Source organism: Salvelinus alpinus, chromosome 15 (genome assembly GCF_045679555.1).
Source record: "Salvelinus alpinus chromosome 15, SLU_Salpinus.1, whole genome shotgun sequence".
In the NCBI taxonomy this organism is placed as follows: domain Eukaryota; kingdom Metazoa; phylum Chordata; class Actinopteri; order Salmoniformes; family Salmonidae; genus Salvelinus; species Salvelinus alpinus.
Window position 1 is genome coordinate 1,537,897 of NC_092100.1, and position 21,566 is coordinate 1,559,462.

Consider the following 21,566-nt stretch of genomic DNA (forward strand, 5'->3'; position numbering starts at 1 on the left):
ACATTCTCTCAACCAGCTTCACCAGGAATGCTTTTCCAACAGTCTTGAAGGAGTTCCCACATATGCTGAGCACTTGGCTGCTTTTCCTTCATGGTCGAATTGCTGCAAAGAAACCACTACTAAAGGACACCAATAATAGGAAGAGACTTCACTTTAATAATGTTTACATATCTTGCGTTATTCATCTCATATGTACAGTCGGGAGAACAAGTATTTGATAACCTGCAAAATCGGCAGTGTTTCCTACTTACAAAGCATGTAGAGGTCTGTACTTTTTTATCATAGGTACACTTCAACTGTGAGAGACGGAATCTAAAACAAAAATCCAGAAAATCACATTGTATGATTTTTAAGTAATTCATTTGCATTTTATTGCATGACATAAGTATTTGATACATCAGAAAAGCAGAACTTAATATTTGGTACAGAAACCTTTGTTTGCCATTACAGAGATCATACGTTTCCTGTAGTTCTTGACCAGGTTTGCACACACTGCAGCAGGGATTTTGGCCCACTCCTCCATACAGACCTTCTCCAGATCCTTCAGGTTTCGGGGCTGTCGCTGGGCAAGACGGACTTTCAGCTCCCTCCAAAGATTTTCTATTGGGTTCAGGTCTGGAGACTGGCTAGGCCACTCCAGGACCTTGACATGCTTCTTACGGAGCCACTCCTTAGTTGCCCTGGCTGTGTGTTTCGGGTCGTTGTCATGCTGGAAGACCCAGCCACGACCCATCTTCAATGCTCTTACTGAGGGAAGGAGGTTGTTGGCCAAGATCTTGCGATACATGGCCCCATCCATCCTCCCCTCAATACGGTGCAGTCGTCCTGTCCCCTTTGCAGAAAAGAATCCCCAAAGAATGATGTTTCCACCTCCATGCTTCACAGTTGGAATGGTGTTCTTAGGGTTGTACTCATCCTTCTTCTTCCTCCAAACACGGCGAGTGGAGTTTAGACCAAAAATCTCTATTTTTGTCTCATCAGATCACATGGCCTTCTCCCATTCCTCCTCTGGGTCATCTAGATGGTCATTGGCAAACTTCAGATGGGCCTGGACATGCGCTGGCTTGAGCAGGGGGACCTTGCGTGCGCTGCAGGATTTTAATCCATGACGGCGTAGTGTGTTACTAATGGTTTTCTTTGAGACTGTGGTCCCAGCTCTCTTCAGGTCATTGACCAGGTCCTGCCGTGTAGTTCTGGGCTGATCCCTCACCTTCCTCATGATCATTGATGCCCCACGAGGTGAGATCTTGCATGGAGACCCAGACCGAGGGTGATGGACCGTCATCTTGAACTTCTTCCATTTTCTAATAATTGCGCCAACAGTTGTTGCCTTCTCACCAAGCTGCTTGCCTATTGTCCTGTAGCCCATCCCAGCCTTGTGCAGGTCTACAATTGTATCCCTGATGTCCTTACACAGCTCTCTGGTCTTGGCCATTGTGGAGAGGTTGGAGTCTGTTTGATTGAGTGTGTGGACAGGTGTCTTTTATATAGGTAACGAGTTCAAACAGGTGCAGTTAATACAGGTAATGAGTGGAGAACAGGAGGGCTTCTTAAAGAAAAACTAACAGGTCTGTGAGAGCTGGAATTCTTACTGGTTGGTAGGTGATCAAATACTTATGTCATGCAATAAAATGCACATTAATTACTTAAAAATCATACAATTCCGTCTCTTCCAGTTGAAGTGTACCTATGATAAAAATGACAGACCTCTACATCATGCTTTGTAAGTAGGAAAACCTGCAAAATCGGCAGTGTATCAAATACTTGTTCTCCCCACTGTATATACTGTATTTTATACCATCTATTGCATCTTGCCTATGCCACTCTGTCATTGCTGATCCATATATTTATATATTCTTATTCCATTCCTTTACTTAGATGTGTGTGTTATTAGGTAGTTGTTGTGGGATTGTTAGATTACTTGTTAGATATTGCTGCACTGTCGGAACTAGAAGCACAAGCATTTCGCAAACACTCGCAACATCTGCTAACCATGTGTATGTGACCAAAACAATTTGATTTGAGACTTGCTTGGGACAAGAAACACGAGCAATGGACATTAGACCGGTGCAAATCTGTCTGATAAATCCAAATTTGAGATTTTTGGTTCCAACCGATGTCTCTTTGTGAGACGCAGAGTAGGTGAACGGATGATCTCTGCATGTATGGTTCCCACCGTGAAGCATGGAGGAGGAGGTCTGATGGTGTGGGAATGCTTTGCTGGTGACACTGTCAGTGATTTATTTAGAATTCAAGGCACACTTAACCAGCATGGGTACCACTGCATTCTGCAGCGATACGCCATCCCAGCTGGTTTGCGCTTAGTGGGACTATAATTTGTTTTTCAACAGGACAATGACCCAACACACCTCCAGGCTGTGTAAGTGCTATTTGACCAAGAAGGAGAGTGATGGAGTGCTGCATCAGATGACATGGCCTCCAAAATCACCCGACCTCAACCCAATTGAGATGGTTTGGGATGAGTTGGACCACATAGTGAAGGAAAATCAGCCAACAAGTGCTCAGCATACCTGGGAACTCCTTCAAGACCATTGGAAAAGTATTCCTAATGAAGCTGGTTGAGGCAATACCAAGAGTGTGCAATCTGTCATCAAGGCAAATGGTAGCTACTTTGAAGAATATATATTTTGATTTGTTTAACCCTTTTTTGGTTCCTACATGGTTCCATATGTGTTATTTAATATTTTTGATGTCTTCACTATTATTCTACAATGTAGAAAATAGTAAAAAATAAAGAAAAATCCTTGACTGAGTAGGTGTGTCCAAACTTTTGACTGGTATTTTATATGCACGAATTGAATGTGTTGTGTGTTTCTTGGCCCAAGCAAGTCTCTTCTTATTTGTGTCCTTTAGTAGTGTTTTCTTTGCAGCAATTCGACCATGAAGGCCTGGTTCACGCAGTGTCCTCTGAACAGTTGATGTTGAGATGTGTCTGTTACTTTAACTCTGTGAAGCATTTATTTGGCCTGCCATCTGGTGCAGGTAACTCTAATGAACTTATCCTCTGCAGCAGAGGTAATTCTGGGTCTTCCTTTCCTGTGGCGGTCCTCATGAGAGCCAGTTTCATTATAGCGCTTGATTGTTTTTGCGACTGCACTTGAAGAAACTTTCAAAGTTCTTGAAATGTTCTGGATTGACTGACATGTCTTAAAGTAATGATGGACTGTCATTTATCTTTGCTTATTTGAGCTGTTCTTGCCATAATATGGACTTGGTCTTTTACCAAATAGGGCTATCTTCTGTATACTACCCCTACCTTGTGAAAACTGATTGGCGCAAACGCATTAAGAAGGAAAGAAATTCCACAAATGAACTTTGAAGAAGGCACACCTGTTAATTGAAATGCATTCCAGGTGACTACCTCAGGAAGCTGGTTGAGAGAATGCCAAGAGCAGTGGCATTCACTGAACAATACATTAATTGCACTATAACGGTGACAAACGGTGTCCACAAACTGGTAAGGCCTACATAAAGCTGTCCCCACAGCAGAGGCCCAACCATAGTCCCAACACCTTACCACTGTTACACCTGGCTATCATCAGAGCCTTGTCTGGCAGAGAAACAGTTCATTCAGCCTCATTTACTGCCTTTAAAAAAACATAGCTGATATGGCTGAATTGTTTAAAGAAATGTGGTTTCCACTGACAATTAAATTAAGATGTACAAACTATGGCATAAGGGGATGACAAGAGGATAAGAGGCAATCCGTAATTTCGATTAAGACATTAATGAGCGAGCTGGGACGGACGTGGTCAATATAACTATTTGATCAGCACTTTTGAAATGTACAGCGACAGAATTCAAAACATGGGCTGCTCTTAGTGTTCTCCCTGTACACCAGGTCAGAACCGTAGGATAAATAAAGGGGGCATATACGGTAAGCAGGCAATAAAAGCTCTTACAATAGTCAATGATTACATTTCTCTAAAACAGGTTATAGGCTACATGTGCACCACCAAGTCAGAACAGTAGACACAATTAAGAGGGGAAAATAGACCAAATTATTAGGGTGAGGCACATGGGCTGCTAACCGCTTACTACACAACATCAAATCAAATGTTATTTGTCACATGCGCCAAATACAACAGGTGTAGACCTTACAGGGAAATGTTTACTTACAAGCCCTAACCAACAACGCAGTTAAAAAAAAGATATATATTATATGCACCTCCTGTGGCAGCCCCACGTACTAGCTCTCCTGTGGCAGCCCCACGCACCAGTCCTCCTGTGGCAGCCCCTCGCACCAGTCCTCCTGTGGCAGCCCCACGCACCAGTCCTCCTGTGGCAGCCCCTCGCACCAGTCCTCCTGTGGCAGCCCCACGCACCAGTCCTCCTGTGGCAGCCCCTCGCACCAGTCCTCCTGTGGCAGCCCCACGCACCAGCTCTCCTGTGGCAGCCCCACGCACCAGTCCTCCTGTGGCAGCCCCTCGCACCAGTCCTCCTGTGGCAGCCCCACGCACCAGCTCTCCTGTGGCAGCCCCACGCACCAGCTCTCCTGTGGCAGCCCCACGCACCAGCTCTCCTGTGGCAGCCCCTCGCACCAGTCCTCCTGTGGCAGCCCCTCGCACCAGTCCTCCTGTGGCAGCCCCACGCACCAGCTCTCCTGTGGCAGCCCCACGCACCAGCTCTCCTGTGGCAGCCCCACGCACCAGCTCTCCTGTGGCAGCCCCTCGCACCAGTCCTCCTGTGGCAGCCCCACGCACCAGCTCTCCTGTGGCAGCCCCACGCACCAGCTCTCCTGTGGCAGCCCCACGCACCAGCTCTCCTGTGGCAGCCCCACGCACCAGTCCTCCTGTGGCAGCCCCACGCACCAGCTCTCCTGTGGCAGCCCCACGCACCAGCTCTCCTGTGGCAGCCCCACGCACCAGCTCTCCTGTGGCAGCCCCACGCACCAGTCCTCCTGTGGCAGCCCCTCGCACCAGTCCTCCTGTGGCAGCCCCTCGCACCAGTCCTCCTGTGGCAGCCCCACGCACCAGCTCTCCTGTGGCAGCCCCACGCACCAGCTCTCCTGTGGCAGCCCCACGCACCAGCTCTCCTGTGGCAGCCCCTCGCACCAGCTCTCCTGTGGCAGCCCCACGCACCAGCTCTCCTGTGGCAGCCCCACGCACCAGCTCTCCTGTGGCAGCCCCACGCACCAGCTCTCCTGTGGCAGCCCCTCGCACCAGTCCTCCTGTGGCAGCCCCACGCACCAGCTCTCCTGTGGCAGCCCCTCGCACCAGCCCTCCTGTGGCAGCCCCACGCACCAGCTCTCCTGTGGCAGCCCCACGCACCAGCTCTCCTGTGGCAGCCCCACGCACCAGCTCTCCTGTGGCAGCCCCACGCACCAGCTCTCCTGTGGCAGCCCCACGCACCAGCTCTCCTGTGGCAGCCCCTCGCACCAGTCCTCCTGTGGCAGCCCCACGCACCAGCTCTCCTGTGGCAGCCCCACGCACCAGCTCTCCTGTGGCAGCCCCACGCACCAGCTCTCCTGTGGCAGCCCCTCACACCAGCTCTCCTGTGGCAGCCCCACGCACCAGCTCTCCTGTGGCAGCCCCACGCACCAGCTCTCCTGTGGCAGCCCCTCGCACCAGTCCTCCTGTGGCAGCCCCACGCACCAGCTCTCCTGTGGCAGCCCCACGCACCAGTCCTCCTGTGGCAGCCCCACGCACCAGCTCTCCTGTGGCAGCCCCTCGCACCAGCTCTCCTGTGGCAGCCCCACGCATCAGCTCTCCTGTGGCAGCCCCACTCACCAGCTCTCCTGTGGCAGCCCCACGCACCAGCTCTCCTGTGGCAGCCCCACGCACCAGCTCTCCTGTGGCAGCCCCTCGCACCAGTCCTCCTGTGGCAGCCCCACGCACCAGCTCTCCTGTGGCAGCCCCACGCACCAGCTCTCCTGTGGCAGCCCCTCGCACCAGTCCTCCTGTGGCAGCCCCACGCACCAGCTCTCCTGTGGCAGCCCCTCGCACCAGCTCTCCTGTGGCAGCCCCACGCACCAGCTCTCCTGTGGCAGCCCCACGCACCAGCTCTCCTGTGGCAGCCCCACGCACCAGCTCTCCTGTGGCAGCCCCTCGCACCAGTCCTCCTGTGGCAGCCCCACGCACCAGCTCTCCTGTGGCAGCCCCTCGCACCAGTCCTCCTGTGGCAGCCCCACGCACCAGCTCTCCTGTGGCAGCCCCACGCACCAGCTCTCCTGTGGCAGCCCCACGCACCAGCTCTCCTGTGGCAGCCCCACGCACCAGCTCTCCTGTGGCAGCCCCACGCACCAGCTCTCCTGTGGCAGCCCCACGCACCAGCTCTCCTGTGGCAGCCCCACGCACCAGCTCTCCTGTGGCAGCCCCTCGCACCAGCTCTCCTGTGGCAGCCCCACGCACCAGCTCTCCTGTGGCAGCCCCCCGCACCAGCTCTCCTGTGGCAGCCCCTCGCACCAGTCCTCCTGTGGCAGCCCCACGCACCAGCTCTCCTGTGGCAGCCCCACGCACCAGCTCTCCTGTGGCAGCCCCTCGCACCAGCTCTCCTGTGGCAGCCCCTCGCACCAGTCCTCCGTTGTCCATGTCTGAATTGAAAGCAAAAAAGGAAAGGTGTATTATAATTGTTAATACTGAATGACTATTATTGTTGTGGTTCCACTTCTTATATAATGCCGTTGTGCCTTAGAGAAGTCAACTTTCCAAATGTGCTAAAAAGACACTATTGGAATGATTGGAATTGTCTTTCTGGGCTCGGCATCAGTTAAACCGCAGTACAGCAAGTCTCCTCTCGGTACATGGGTTGGCGTGAAAACCGGAACCCTGGCCCCCTGGAAGAATTCCTCAACTTCAAAACGTTGTTCTCTCCATAGCAAAGCTAGCTTAGTTTACTAGCTGTACTCACTACTGGCCTCGTTTGCTGTGATTGAACGGAAAAGACACACCCAATAGACACCCACGTCAAACCACACCCCCAAGACAACTCTCTGTTTGCCTTCCGTTATGGCTGCAGGCATTTCTTAATGAGCATGGATGAAAAACAAGGTCAAATCAGGAAGTGCAGTATAATAACTATAATGTAATTTTCATGTCGGTCAGACCAACCTTTTCAATGTATTTCAAGCTCACTCTAGTTGAGCAAAAATAAACATGGATAGAAGATAATCCAACGAAATCAGGAAAACAGAAAAGTTCTATCGTCTGAAGTGAGAACCTATTGGCTATGTTGGAGAGCATCACAACCGTAGTGTATCATGGGTAATCCTCTGAAGTGAGAACCTATTGGCCATGTTGGACAGCATCACAACCGTAGTGTATCATGGGTAATCCTCTGAAGTCAGAACCTATTGGCCATGTTGGAGAGCATCACAACCGTAGTGTATCATGGGTAATCCTCTGAAGTCAGAACCTATTGGCCATGTTGGAGAGCATCACAACCGTAGTGTATCATGGGTAATCCTCTGAAGTGAGAACCTATTGGCCATGTTGGAGAGCATCACAACCGTAATGCATCATGGGTAATCCTCTGAAGTGAGAACCTATTGGCCATGTTGGAGAGCATCATAACCGTAGTGTATCATGGGTAATCCTCTGAAGTGACAACCTATTGGCCATGTTGGAGAGCATCACAACCGTAGTGTATCATGGGTAAATTGTGACTGACTGACTGACTGGTCTACACATAATAATGAGTAGTTATTTATGATGCCAGGTGACTTGTAGATCAGTCAGTTGACAGTCTTCCAACTTGCTCTGGTCACTAATTAATCCGAAGAACCAGCACCACACTTAGGCAGATAAACATGTTCTATTGAGAACTGTCTGGGACTCATTGTTTCCCTGTTTGTTACTCAACGATACAGTATTTTAATTATTAAGTCATTGACCAAATTCACTGCAATACACTTGTCTCAAATATACTATCATAACTACACAGAACCATCACAGACCCATTGTAAAATGAGAGGCCTTGGGCTTGTTTGACATGGCAGCCAACAGTGCAGGCGACTGCCAACTGACTAATCTACAAACAAACTTGCGTCATAAATAACTGCTCATTATTATTTGTAGATCAGTCAGTCATAATTTAGCCTTGATACATTACGGTTTTAATCCTCTCGACCGGCCAGAGTCTCCGTGATGATGTGTCCAAGTGCACGAGCAACACTCCTAGCTCCGCCCACTGGGGCGTGGTTTGCGTAGCGCTCTTGGCAGTATGCTTCCGGACCTTCTTATTTCTGCTCCGTGATTCATATCGTCACACCGGGAAGCAACAGAAATCAAACATCCGATCCTCATCCTGACTTACTGCGCTCAGCCAACGCGTTAAAAGTCATGGACAAACTTAAATCAGTTTTGAGCGGAACGGATGGACCCAACGAAAATGGCAACATCTTGCAGGTAAAAAAACGAATTGATCAAATGTAGTATAAATTGATATTATAGACTAATATTTAAACATTTAATCCACTGTCATTATGATATAAACATAATAATAATTTGTGATTTACCCATTAAAGTGTCAAATATATGAAAGTAAACTAATCTAAAAGTATATTCCTAAATCAATGCATCTTCTCTCTCATGTGAACCTGTGGCTCCTCACTGATTGACTTTACTTGGTTCAGGCAGCGAATGAAGCATCTACTTTGGGTTGGGGTACACGAGTGAAGGGATTTATGATCTGTTTTGTGATTGGGGTCACCTGCTCAATCTTGGTAAGTGGATTTGAATATGTTGCTTTCCTACATACAATTATTTACAGTATTACAATGTGTGTGTTTGTGCTTATTTGCGCACCACCCATTTCTGATCAGGAGACACCTTGTGCATCCAGAGAGATGTGGTGCTACAGGTTTATCCTGTGCTCAGGAATGTGCAACATCTCTTGTTTAATTGAGAGGCATTGTGTGCTCTTCTTTGTTTTCCAGGTGAAACCTTCTTTGTTTTCCAGGTGAAACGCGTCTCCTACATGTGCTCTGCCCCACATGACTTAAAGGGAGACTTTTGCTTTTGGCAATGAAGCACCTTTATCTACCCCCCCCCCCCCCCCCCCCCTCCAGAGTCAGATGAACTCGTGGATACCATTTGTATGTCTCTGCATGCAGTTTGAAGGAAGTGGCTAACTAGTGTTAGCACAATGACTGGCAGTCTATGGGAACAGCTAGCATGTAAACTTCCAGTCATTGTGCTTTGAGTTAGCTTTGGCTCAGGAAACTGCCTCTAACTTTCTTCATACTGGACACAGCGACATACTAATGGTATCCACAAGTTCATCTGACTCTGGGGAAGTAGGTAAAGGGCTTCGTTGCCAAAATCCCTTTTAAGGAAATAGTTCACTTGCAGCTTGTTTTACTGGGTACACCTGACAAACTGGCATTAGTCACTAATCAAATCAAATGTATTTATATAGCCCTTCTTACATCAGCTGATATCTCAAAGTGCTGTACAGAAACCCAGCCTAAAACCCCAAACAGCAAGCAATGCAGGTGTAGAAGCACGGTGACTAGGAAAAACTCCCTAGAAAGGCCAAAACCTAGGAAGAAACCTATAGAGGAACCAGGCTATGAGGGGTGGCCAGTCCTCTTCTGGCTGTGCCGGGTGGAGATTATAACAGAACATGGCCAAGATGTTCATAAATGACCAGCATGGTCAAATAATAATAATCACAGTAGTTGTCGAGGGTGCAGCAAGTCAGCACCTCAGGAGTAAATGTCAGTTGGCTTTTCATAGCCGATCATTAAGAGTATCTCTACCGCTCCTGCTGTCTACTTTATGGTCTGGCATGAAATCTGGCATGGTTCTATAGGAGTCCTGTTGGAACTTGTCAAGTCATGGCTCGTAGATACCTTACAGCCTCCATGCATCATCACTGTACGTCTAGATACCTTACAGCCCCCATGCATCATCACTGTACGTCTAGATACCTTACAGCCCCCATGCATCATCACTGTACGTCTAGATACCTTACAGCCCCCATGCATCATCACTGTACGTCTAGATACCTTACAGCCCCCATGCATCATCACTGTACGTCTAGATACCTTACAGCCCCCATGCATCATCACTGTACGTCTAGATACCTTACAGCCCCCATGCATCATCACTGTACGTCTAGATACCTTACAGCCCCCATGCATCATCACTGTACGTCTAGATACCTTACAGCCCCCATGCATCATCACTGTACGTCTAGATACCTTACAGCCCCCATGCATCATCACTGTACGTCTAGATACCTTACAGCCCCCATGCATCATCACTGTACGTCTAGATACCTTACAGCCCCCATGCATCATCACTGTACGTCTAGATACCTTACAGCCCCCATGCATCATCACTGTACGTCTAGATACCTTACAGCCCCCATGCATCATCACTGTACGTCTAATAAACCACTGTTTATTTCATAAAAATAACTCCAAACATATTTTTAATCATTTATTTCCCTGAGCCTCCTTTTGCCATTGTAATTCTCAATCTGGGCGTGTTGATACAAATTAAAATATATTTACATACACAGCCCTGCTTGGCAGATAGAATTGTCTAGACCAGGGGTATTCAACTCTGACCCTACGAGGTCCGGTGACTGCTGGTTTTCTGTTCTACCGGATAATGAATTGTACACACCTGGTGTCCCAGGTCTAAATCAGTCCCTGATTAGAGGGGAACAATGAGAAATGCAGTGGAACTGGCTTCGAGGTCCAGCGTTGAGTTTGAAGGGTCTAGACTCTCTAGAGCTTACTCTGTTTACCCCTTCATAGAAGGAGGATGCATGTGCAAATTAAACTTGACTGGTCATTGGTCAGAATAATCTGATCAGATTGTGATGTCATGCTCTGGCACAAAAACTCCATCCCACATGAACAGGCTGAAATTCCTTGCATTGTTTTCAAAATGCTCTTACATTTCAAAAGGGCATTCTCATAATTTTCACAATTTCAGAGTGTTATTTCGACATCATAGTGTGGAAATATCATTAAAAACAGCAGGAAATCACGTTTTTAACTGCACTGCCCCTTTAAAAATTATTATATTAATGACATCTTCAATGTTGAGGTTGAAACTGATAAATGATCTGTCTTGCCTCTACAGGGAGTCTGTATGCTCTTCATCCCCAAAGTAGGAATCCTCCTCTTCATCATCTTTTATACCTTTGGAAACATCTGTTCACTCTGCAGGTGAGATTCAGCAGAATGCCCTCAACACCTGACGACTCAGGACCTTTTCATTATGACATTTACTTCATGACAAATATGATTCAGTAAACTGTCAATGACCTGATATGTGATTCTGTCCTTTAGAAACAACCATTTATAACAAAGAGGTTGATTGTGTCCTTTGTGAGTGTTTCCTTAGCCGTCTCTATCTAAACCTAACCTGTCCTCAGCACCGTAGATAATAACAGTTCTGTCCTATCAGCACCATGTTCCTGATGGGACCAGTCAAACAGCTGAAGAGGATGTGTGACAAGACCAGAGCTCTGGCCACTACTATCATGTTGGTGAGTACCAGCTACTAATATTAGGTTTAGAAAGGACTGCATTCCTATTGATGCCATTTCGTAGCACTATGTGAGTATGAAAAGAATGATAATCCTAGAAAGAAACCAAAGGTACATCAAGTTTGAATTCACTTCTGTTCTGTTTTCTAGACATGTCTTGTGTTGACTCTCTGTGCAGCCTTCTGGGTGAGTTACGCCTATATTTTGTTATGTTTTCAGGAAGTTTTTATTTGGCGGTTCATGCACACAGTAGGAGCAGGAACTATGGACAGGATTTCTTCAATTAAGTGTTTGTTGTCATTCAATGAGAGATGACTAGTTTTAATGTACATGTTTTTACTTCAGAAATACTGTGCAAAACATCTTAGTAAGACGTCTAAATTAATTACAGATTTCTTAATTTATCTTAGATGAATTGTGATTTATTTTGAGGAAGTGTTATGGCTATGTTGCTACGGTGGCTCACGAGGGACAAACAACAGTAATATTGCCAGGTGTTTAGGAAGTATGTGAGCATAGACCTTCGCCTAGCTGAGTCCTGCTAGGAGCAAATTGAACATATACACAACATGGCCAAAAGTACCTGCTCGTCGGACATCTCATTCCAAAAAACATGGGCATTAATATGGCGTTGATTTCCCCCCCCCCCACCCCCATTGCTGCTATAACAGCCTCCACTCTTCTGGGAAAGCTTTCCACTAGATGTTGGAACTCTGCTGCAGGGACTTGCTTCCATTCAGGCGCAAGAGCATTAGTGATGTTGGGTATTGATGACGGGCGATTAGGCCTGGCTTGCAATCAGCATTCCAATTCATGCCAAAGATGTTTGATGGTTGAGTTTAGGGTACTGTGCAGGCCAGTCAAGTTCTTCCACAGCGATCTCAACAAAATATTTCTGTATGGACCTCGTTTTGTGCACAGGGGCATTGTCATGCTGAAACAGGAAAGGGCCTTCCCCATGCTGTTGGTATAAAGTTGGAAACACAGAATCATCTAGAATGTCATTGTATGCTGTAGTGTTAAGATTTCCCTTCACTGGGGAAGGGGCCTAGCCCGAACCATGAAAAATAGCCCCAGACCATTATTCCTCCTCCACCAAACTTTACAGTTGTCACTATGCATTCGAGCAGGTAGCGTTCTCCTGGCATTCGTCAAACCCAGATTTGTCTGTCGGACTGCCTGATGGTGAAATGTGATTCATCACTCCAGAGAACGTGTTTGCAATGGTGGGGAGCTTTACACCACTCCAGCCAACGCTTGGCATTGCGCATGGTGATCTTAGGCTTGTGTGCGGCTGCTCGGCCATGGAAACCCCTTTCATGAAGCTCCCGAGGAACAGTTCTTGTTCTGACGTTGCTTCCAGAGGCAGTTTGGAACTCGGTAGTGAGGATTGCACCTGTAGTCCAAGATCCGCTCCTTTGTCTTGATCATGTTGAGGTTACTGGCATCACACTGTCAGGTCTCTGACCTCTTCCCTATAGGCTGTCTCATCGTTGTTGGTGATCAGGCCTACCACCGTTGTTGTCGGAAACTTAGTGTTGGAGTTGTTTGGCCATGCAGTCGTGGGTGAACAGAGTACAGCAGGGGAGTAAGCACCTCTGACGGGCCCCCGTGTTGAGGATCAGTGTGCCAGATGTGTTGTTGCCTACCCCATACCACCTGGGGTCGTCCCATCTGGACGTCCAGGATCCAGTTGCAGAGAGAGGTGTTTAGTCCCAGGGTCCTTAGCTTAGTGATGAGCTTTGAGGGCACTATGGGGTGGGAAAGGGCAGTGTGGAGTGCAATCGAGATTGCGTCATCTGTGGATCTGTTGGTGCAGTATGCAAATTGGAGTTTGAGTGTGTCTAGGGTTTCTGGGATTATGGTGTTTGTGAGCCATGACCAGCCTTTCAAAGCACTTCATGGCTACTGGCGTGAGTGCTACGGGTCTATAGTCATTTAGGCAGGTTACCTTGGTGTTCTTGGGCACAGGGACTATGGAGGTTTACTTGAAACATGTAGGTGTAACAGACTCGGTCAGGGACATGTTGAACATGTAGGTGTAACAGACTCAGTCAGGGACATGTTGAACATGTAGGTGTAACAGACTCAGTCAGGGACATGTTGAACATGTAGGTGTAACAGACTCAGTCAGGGACATGTTGAACATGTAGGTGTAACAGACTCGGTCAGGGACATGTTGAACATGTTGGTGTAACAGACTCAGTCAGGGACATGTTGAACATGTAGGTGTAACAGACTCGGTCAGGGACATGTTGAACATGTTGGTGTAACAGACTCGGTCAGGGACATGTTGAACATGTAGGTGTAACAGACTCAGTCAGGGACATGTTGAACATGTAGGTGTAACAGACTCGGTCAGGGACATGTTGAACATGTAGGTGTAACAGACTCGGTCAGGGACATGTTGAACATGTTGGTGTAACAGACTCAGTCAGGGACATGTTGAACATGTAGGTGTAACAGACTCAGTCAGGGACATGTTGAACATGTTGGTGTAACAGACTCGGTCAGGGACATGTTGAACATGTAGGTGTAACAGACTCAGTCAGGGACATGTTGAACATGTTGGTGTAACAGACTCAGTCAGGGACATGTTGAACATGTTGGTGTAACAGACTCGGTCAGGGACATGTTGAACATGTAGGTGTAACAGACTCAGTCAGGGACATGTTGAACATGTAGGTGTAACAGACTCGGTCAGGGACATGTTGAACATGTAGGTGTAACAGACTCGGTCAGGGACATGTTGAACATGTAGGTGTAACAGACTCGGTCAGGGACATGTTGAACATGTAGGTGTAACAGACTCAGTCAGGGACATGTTGAACATGTAGGTGTAACAGACTCGGTCAGGGACATGTTGAACATGTAGGTGTAACAGACTCGGTCAGGGACATGTTGAACATGTAGGTGTAACAGACTCAGTCAGGGACATGTTGAACATGTAGGTGTAACAGACTCGGTCAGGGACATGTTGAACATGTTGGTGTAACAGACTCAGTCAGGGACATGTTGAACATGTAGGTGTAACAGACTCAGTCAGGGACATGTTGAACATGTAGGTGTAACAGACTCAGTCAGGGACATGTTGAACATGTAGGTGTAACAGACTCGGTCAGGGACATGTTGAACATGTAGGTGTAACAGACTCAGTCAGGGACATGTTGAACATGTAGGTGTAACAGACTCAGTCAGGGACATGTTGAACATGTAGGTGTAACAGACTCGGTCAGGGACATGTTGAACATGTTGGTGTAACAGACTCAGTCAGGGACATGTTGAACATGTTGGTGTAACAGACTCGGTCAGGGACATGTTGAACATGTTGGTGTAACAGACTCGGTCAGGGACATGTTGAACATGTTGGTGTAACAGACTCGGTCAGGGACATGTTGAACATGTAGGTGTAACAGACTCGGTCAGGGACATGTTGAACATGTTGGTGTAACAGACTCGGTCAGGGACATGTTGAACATGTTGGTGTAACAGACTCAGTCAGGGACATGTTGAACATGTTGGTGTAACAGACTCAGTCAGGGACATGTTGAACATGTAGGTGTAACAGACTCAGTCAGGGACATGTTGAACATGTTGGTGTAACAGACTCAGTCAGGGACATGTTGAACATGTTGGTGTAACAGACTCAGTCAGGGACATGTTGAACATGTTGGTGTAACAGACTCGGTCAGGGACATGTTGAACATGTTGGTGTAACAGACTCGGTCAGGGACATGTTGAACATGTTGGTGTAACAGACTCGGTCAGGGACATGTTGAACATGTTGGTGTAACAGACTCGGTCAGGGACATGTTGAACATGTAGGTGTAACAGACTCGGTCAGGGACATGTTGAACATGTAGGTGTAACAGACTCGGTCAGGGACATGTTGAACATGTAGGTGTAACAGACTCGGTCAGGGACATGTTGAACATGTAGGTGTAACAGACTCGGTCAGGGACATGTTGAACATGTAGGTGTAACAGACTCGGTCAGGGACATGTTGAACATGTAGGTGTAACAGACTCGGTCAGGGACATGTTGAACATGTTGGTGTAACAGACTCGGTCAGGGACATGTTGAACATGTTGGTGTAACAGACTCAGTCAGGGACATGTTGAACATGTTGGTGTAACAGACTCAGTCAGGGACATGTTGAACATGTTGGTGTAACAGACTCAGTCAGGGACATGTTGAACATGTTGGTGTAACAGACTCAGTCAGGGACATGTTGAACATGTTGGTGTAACAGACTCAGTCAGGGACATGTTGAACATGTTGGTGTAACAGACTCAGTCAGGGACATGTTGAACATGTAGGTGTAACAGACTCGGTCAGGGACATGTTGAACATGTAGGTGTAACAGACTCGGTCAGGGACATGTTGAACATGTAGGTGTAACAGACTCGGTCAGGGACATGTTGAACATGTTGGTGTAACAGACTCGGTCAGGGACATGTTGAACATGTTGGTGTAACAGACTCGGTCAGGGACATGTTGAACATGTAGGTGTAACAGACTCGGTCAGGGACATGTTGAACATGTAGGTGTAACAGACTCAGTCAGGGACATGTTGAACATGTAGGTGTAACAGACTCAGTCAGGGACATGTTGAACATGTTGGTGTAACAGACTCAGTCAGGGACATGTTGAACATGTTGGTGTAACAGACTCAGTCAGGGACATGTTGAACATGTTGGTGTAACAGACTCGGTCAGGGACATGTTGAACATGTTGGTGTAACAGACTCGGTCAGGGACATGTTGAACATGTAGGTGTAACAGACTCGGTCAGGGACATGTTGAACATGTAGGTGTAACAGACTCAGTCAGGGACATGTTGAACATGTAGGTGTAACAGACTCGGTCAGGGACATGTTGAACATGTTGGTGTAACAGACTCAGTCAGGGACATGTTGAACATGTAGGTGTAACAGACTCGGTCAGGGACATGTTGAACATGTAGGTGTAACAGACTCGGTCAGGGACATGTTGAACATGTAGGTGTAACAGACTCGGTCAGGGACATGTTGAACATGTTGGTGTAACAGACTCAGTCAGGGACATGTTGAACATGTTGGTGTAACAGACTCGGTCAGGGACATGTTGAACATGTAGGTGTAACAGACTCGGTCAGGGACATGTTGAACATGTTGGTGTAACAGACTCGGTCAGGGACATGTTGAACATGTTGGTGTAACAGACTCGGTCAGGGACATGTTGAACATGTTGGTGTAACAGACTCGGTCAGGGACATGTTGAACATGTTGGTGTAACAGACTCGGTCAGGGACATGTTGAACATGTTGGTGTCATGTCATGCACACAGTAGATGTCCTAACCGACTTGCCAAAACTATAGTTTGTAAAACAAGAGATTTGTGGAGTTTTCGAAAAATTCGTTTTAATGACTCCAACCTAAGTGTATGTAAACTTCCGACTTCAACTTTATATATATATATATATTTTGGTTGCACATGTGACATGCTGGTAGAAATGAGGTTAAATGGATTTAAGTTCCCGGACAGTAGGAGTGCTGCCTCTGGATGAGCATGTTCCTGTTTGCTTATGGCCTTATACAGTCTTAGTACCAGCATCTGTTTGGGGTGTATCTATAGAAATATAGATCAACTCTCTTGGTAAATAGTGTGGTCTGCAGCTTATCATGAGATACTCTACCTCAGGCGAGCAAAACCTTGAGTCTTTAATATTAGATTTTATTATATTAGATCACCAGCTGTTATTGACAAATCGACACATCCACTAATTTGAAGGGATGTCCACATACTTGTGTGTATATATAGTGTATGTTCTGATAGGAGCAAACTGAAATACAGTGCATTTGGAAAGTATTCAGACCCCTTCCACATTTTGTGTTACAGCCTTATTCTAAAATTAATAAAATAAAATCCTCTCAATCTACACACAATACCCCATAATGACAAAGCAAACATTTTTGAAAATGTATTTGCAATTTTATAAAAATAATTTGAAATATCACATTTACATAAGTATTCAGACCTTATATTTGGGGCGCAGCGGTCTGAGGCACTGCATCTCAGTACTAGAGGAGTCACTACAGACCCTGGTTCAGCGGGGAGTCACTACAGACCCTGGTTCAGCGGGGAGTCACTACAGACCCTGGTTCAGCGGTGTAAGACACTGCATCTCAGTGCTAGAGGAGTCACTACAGACCCTGGTTCAGCGGTCTAAGGCACTGCATCTCAGTGCTAGAGGAGTCACTACAGACCCTGGTTCAGAGGTCTGAGACACTGCATCTCAGTGCTAGAGGAGTCACTACAGACCCTGGTTCAGCGGTCTAAGGCACTGCATCTCAGTGCTGGAGGAGTCACTACAGACCCTGGTTCAGCGGTCTAAGACACTGCAGCTCAGTGTTAGAGGAGTCACTACAGACCCTGGTCCAGTGGTCTGAGGCACTGCATCTCAGTACTAGAGGAGTCACTACAGACCCTGGTTCAGCGGGGAGTCACTACAGACCCTGGTTCAGCGGGGAGTCACTACAGACCCTGGTTCAGCGGTGTAAGACACTGCATCTCAGTGCTGGAGGAGTCACTACAGACCCTGGTTCAGCGGTCTAAGACACTGCATCTCAGTGCTAGAGGAGTCACTACAGACCCTGGTTCAGCGGTCTAAGGCACTGCATCTCAGTGCTAGAGGAGTCACTACAGACCCTGGTTCAGAGGTCTTAGGCACTGCATCTCAGTGCTGGAGGAGTCACTACAGACCCTGGTTCAGCGGTCTGAGACACTGCATCTCAGTGCTAGAGGAGTCACTACAGACCCTGGTTCAGCGGTCTAAGGCACTGCATCTCAGTGCTAGAGGAGTCACTACAGACCCTGGTTCAGCGGTCTAAGGCACTGCATCTCAGTGCTAGTGGCGTCACTACAGACCCTGGTTCAGCGGTCTAAGACACTGCATCTCAGTGCTGGAGGAGTCACTACAGACCCTGGTCCAGCGGTCTAAGACACTGCATCTCAGTGCTGGAGGAGTCACTACAGACCCTGGTTCAGCGGTCTAAGACACTGCATCTCAGTGCTAGAGGCGTCACTACAGACCCTGGTTCAGCGGTCTAAGGCACTGCATCTCAGTGCTAGAGGAGTCACTACAGACCCTGGTTCAGCGGTCTAAGACACTGCATCTCAGTGCTGGAGGAGTCACTACAGACCCTGGTCCAGCGGTCTAAGGCACTGCATCTCAGTGCTAGAGGCTTCACTACAGACCCTGGTTCAGCGGTCTAAGACACTGCATCTCAGTGCTAGAGGAGTCACTACAGACCCTGGTCCAGCGGTCTAAGGCACTGCATCTCAGTGCTAGAGGAGTCACTACAGACCCTGGTTCAGTGGTCTAAGACACTGCATCTCAGTGCTAGAGGTGTCACTACAGACCCTGGTTCAGCGGTCTAAGACACTGCATCTCAGTGCTGGAGGCGTCACTACAGACCCTGGTTCAGCGGTCTAAGGCACTGCATCTCAGTGCTAGAGGAGTCACTACAGACCCTGGTTCAGCGGTCTAAGGCACTGCATCTCAGTGCTGGAGGAGTCACTACAGACCCTGGTCCAGCGGTCTAAGACACTGCATCTCAGTGCTGGAGGAGTCACTACAGACCCTGGTTCAGCGGTCTAAGACACTGCATCTCAGTGCTAGAGGCGTCACTACAGACCCTGGTTCAGCGGTCTAAGGCACTGCATCTCAGTGCTAGAGGAGTCACTACAGACCCTGGTTCAGCGGTCTAAGACACTGCATCTCAGTGCTGGAGGAGTCACTACAGACCCTGGTTCAGCGGTCTAAGACACTGCATCTCAGTGCTAGAGGAGTCACTACAGACCCTGGTCCAGCGGTCTAAGGCACTGCATCTCAGTGCTAGAGGAGTCACTACAGACCCTGGTTCAGCGGTCTAAGACACTGCATCTCAGTGCTGGAGGAGTCACTACAGACCCTGGTCCAGCGGTCTAAGGCACTGCATCTCAGTGCTAGAGGCTTCACTACAGACCCTGGTTCAGCGGTCTAAGACACTGCATCTCAGTGCTAGAGGAGTCACTACAGACCCTGGTCCAGCGGTCTAAGGCACTGCATCTCAGTGCTAGAGGCTTCACTACAGACCCTGGTTCAGCGGTCTAAGACACTGCATCTCAGTGCTAGAGGCGTCACTACAGACCCTGGTTCAGTGGTCTAAGACACTGCATCTCAGTGCTAGAGGAGTCACTACAGACCCTGGTTCAGCGGTCTAAGACACTGCATCTCAGTGCTGGAGGCGTCACTACAGACCCTGGTTCAGCGGTCTAAGGCACTGCATCTCAGTGCTAGAGGAGTCACTACAGACCCTGGTTCAGCGGTCTAAGGCACTGCATCTCAGTGCTGGAGGAGTCACTACAGACCCTGGTTCAGCGGTCTAAGTCACTGCATCTCAGTGCTGGAGGCGTCACTACAGACCCTGGTTCAGCGGTCTAAGGCACTGCATCTCAGTGCTAGAGGAGTCACTACAGACCCTGGTTCAGCGGTCTAAGGCACTGCATCTCAGTGCTGGAGGAGTCACTACAGACCCTGGTCCAGCGGTCTAAGACACTGCATCTCAGTGCTGGAGGAGTCACTACAGACCCTGGTTCAGCGGTCTAAGACACTGCATCTCAGTGCTAGAGGCGTCACTACAGACCCTGGTTCAGCGGTCTAAGGCACTGCATCTCAGTGCTAGAGGAGTCACTACAGACCCTGGTTCAGCGGTCTAAGACACTGCATCTCAGTGCTGGAGGAGTCACTACAGACCCTGGTTCAGCGGTCTAAGACACTGCATCTCAGTGCTAGAGGAGTCACTACAGACCCTGGTCCAGCGGTCTAAGGCACTGCATCTCAGTGCTAGAGGAGTCACTACAGACCCTGGTTCAGCGGTCTAAGACACTGCATCTCAGTGCTGGAGGAGTCACTACAGACCCTGGTCCAGCGGTCTAAGGCACTGCATCTCAGTGCTAGAGGCTTCACTACAGACCCTGGTTCAGCGGTCTAAGACACTGCATCTCAGTGCTAGAGGAGTCACTACAGACCCTGGTCCAGCGGTCTAAGGCACTGCATCTCAGTGCTAGAGGCTTCACTACAGACCCTGGTTCAGCGGTCTAAGACACTGCATCTCAGTGCTAGAGGCGTCACTACAGACCGTGGTTCAGTGGTCTAAGACACTGCATCTCAGTGCTAGAGGAGTCACTACAGACCCTGGTTCAGCGGTCTAAGACACTGCATCTCAGTGCTGGAGGCGTCACTACAGACCCTGGTTCAGCGGTCTAAGGCACTGCATCTCAGTGCTAGAGGAGTCACTACAGACCCTGGTTCAGCGGTCTAAGGCACTGCATCTCAGTGCTAGAGGTGTCACTACAGACCCTGGTTCAGCGGTCTAAGACACTGCATCTCAGTGCTGGAGGAGTCACTACAGACCCTGGTTCAGCGGTCTAAGGCACTGCATCTCAGTGCTAGAGGAGTCACTACAGACCCTGGTTCAGCGGTCTAAGGCACTGCATCTCAGTGCTAGAGGTGTCACTACAGACCCTGGTTCAGCGGTCTAAGGCACTGCATCTCAGTGCTAGAGGTGTCACTACAGACCCTGGTTCAGCGGTCTAAGACACTGCATCTCAGTGCTAGAGGTGTCACTACAGACCCTGGTTCAGCGGTCTAAGGCACTGCATCTCAGTGCTAGAGGTGTCACTACAGACCCTGGTTCAGCGGTCTAAGACACTGCATCTCAGTGCTGGAGGAGTCACTACAGACCCTGGTTCAGCGGTCTAAGACGCTGCATCTCAGTGCTGGAGGAGTCACTACAGACCCTGGTTCAGCGGTCTAAGTCACTGCATCTCAGTGCTAGAGGAGTCACTACAGACCCTGGTTCAGCGGTCTAAGTCACTGCATCTCAGTGCTGGAGGAGTCACTACAGACCCTGGTTCAGCGGTCTAAGACACTGCATCTCAGTGCTGGAGGAGTCACTACAGACCCTGGTTCAGCGGTCTAAGGCACTGCATCTCAGTGCTGGAGGAGTCACTACAGACCCTGGTCCAGCGGTCTAAGACACTGCATCTCAGTGCTGGAGGAGTCACTACAGA

At 48.5% G+C, this 21,566-nt stretch overlaps 1 protein-coding gene across 1 annotated transcript in view; it reads left to right on the forward strand.

Moving 5' to 3' along the window:
• The first annotated feature begins 8,189 nt into the window (after window positions 1–8,189).
• Window positions 8,190–21,566, forward strand: part of sft2d2a (SFT2 domain containing 2a) — a 28,070-nt gene continuing 14,693 nt past the window's right edge. Inside the window, exons 1-5 of the mRNA XM_071342241.1 lie at window positions 8,190–8,366; window positions 8,594–8,683; window positions 11,061–11,146; window positions 11,388–11,469; window positions 11,620–11,655. Coding sequence (XP_071198342.1) covers window positions 8,301–8,366; window positions 8,594–8,683; window positions 11,061–11,146; window positions 11,388–11,469; window positions 11,620–11,655 — 360 coding nt within the window. The 5' untranslated portion in view covers window positions 8,190–8,300. The remainder of the gene's footprint in view (window positions 8,367–8,593; window positions 8,684–11,060; window positions 11,147–11,387; window positions 11,470–11,619; window positions 11,656–21,566) is intronic.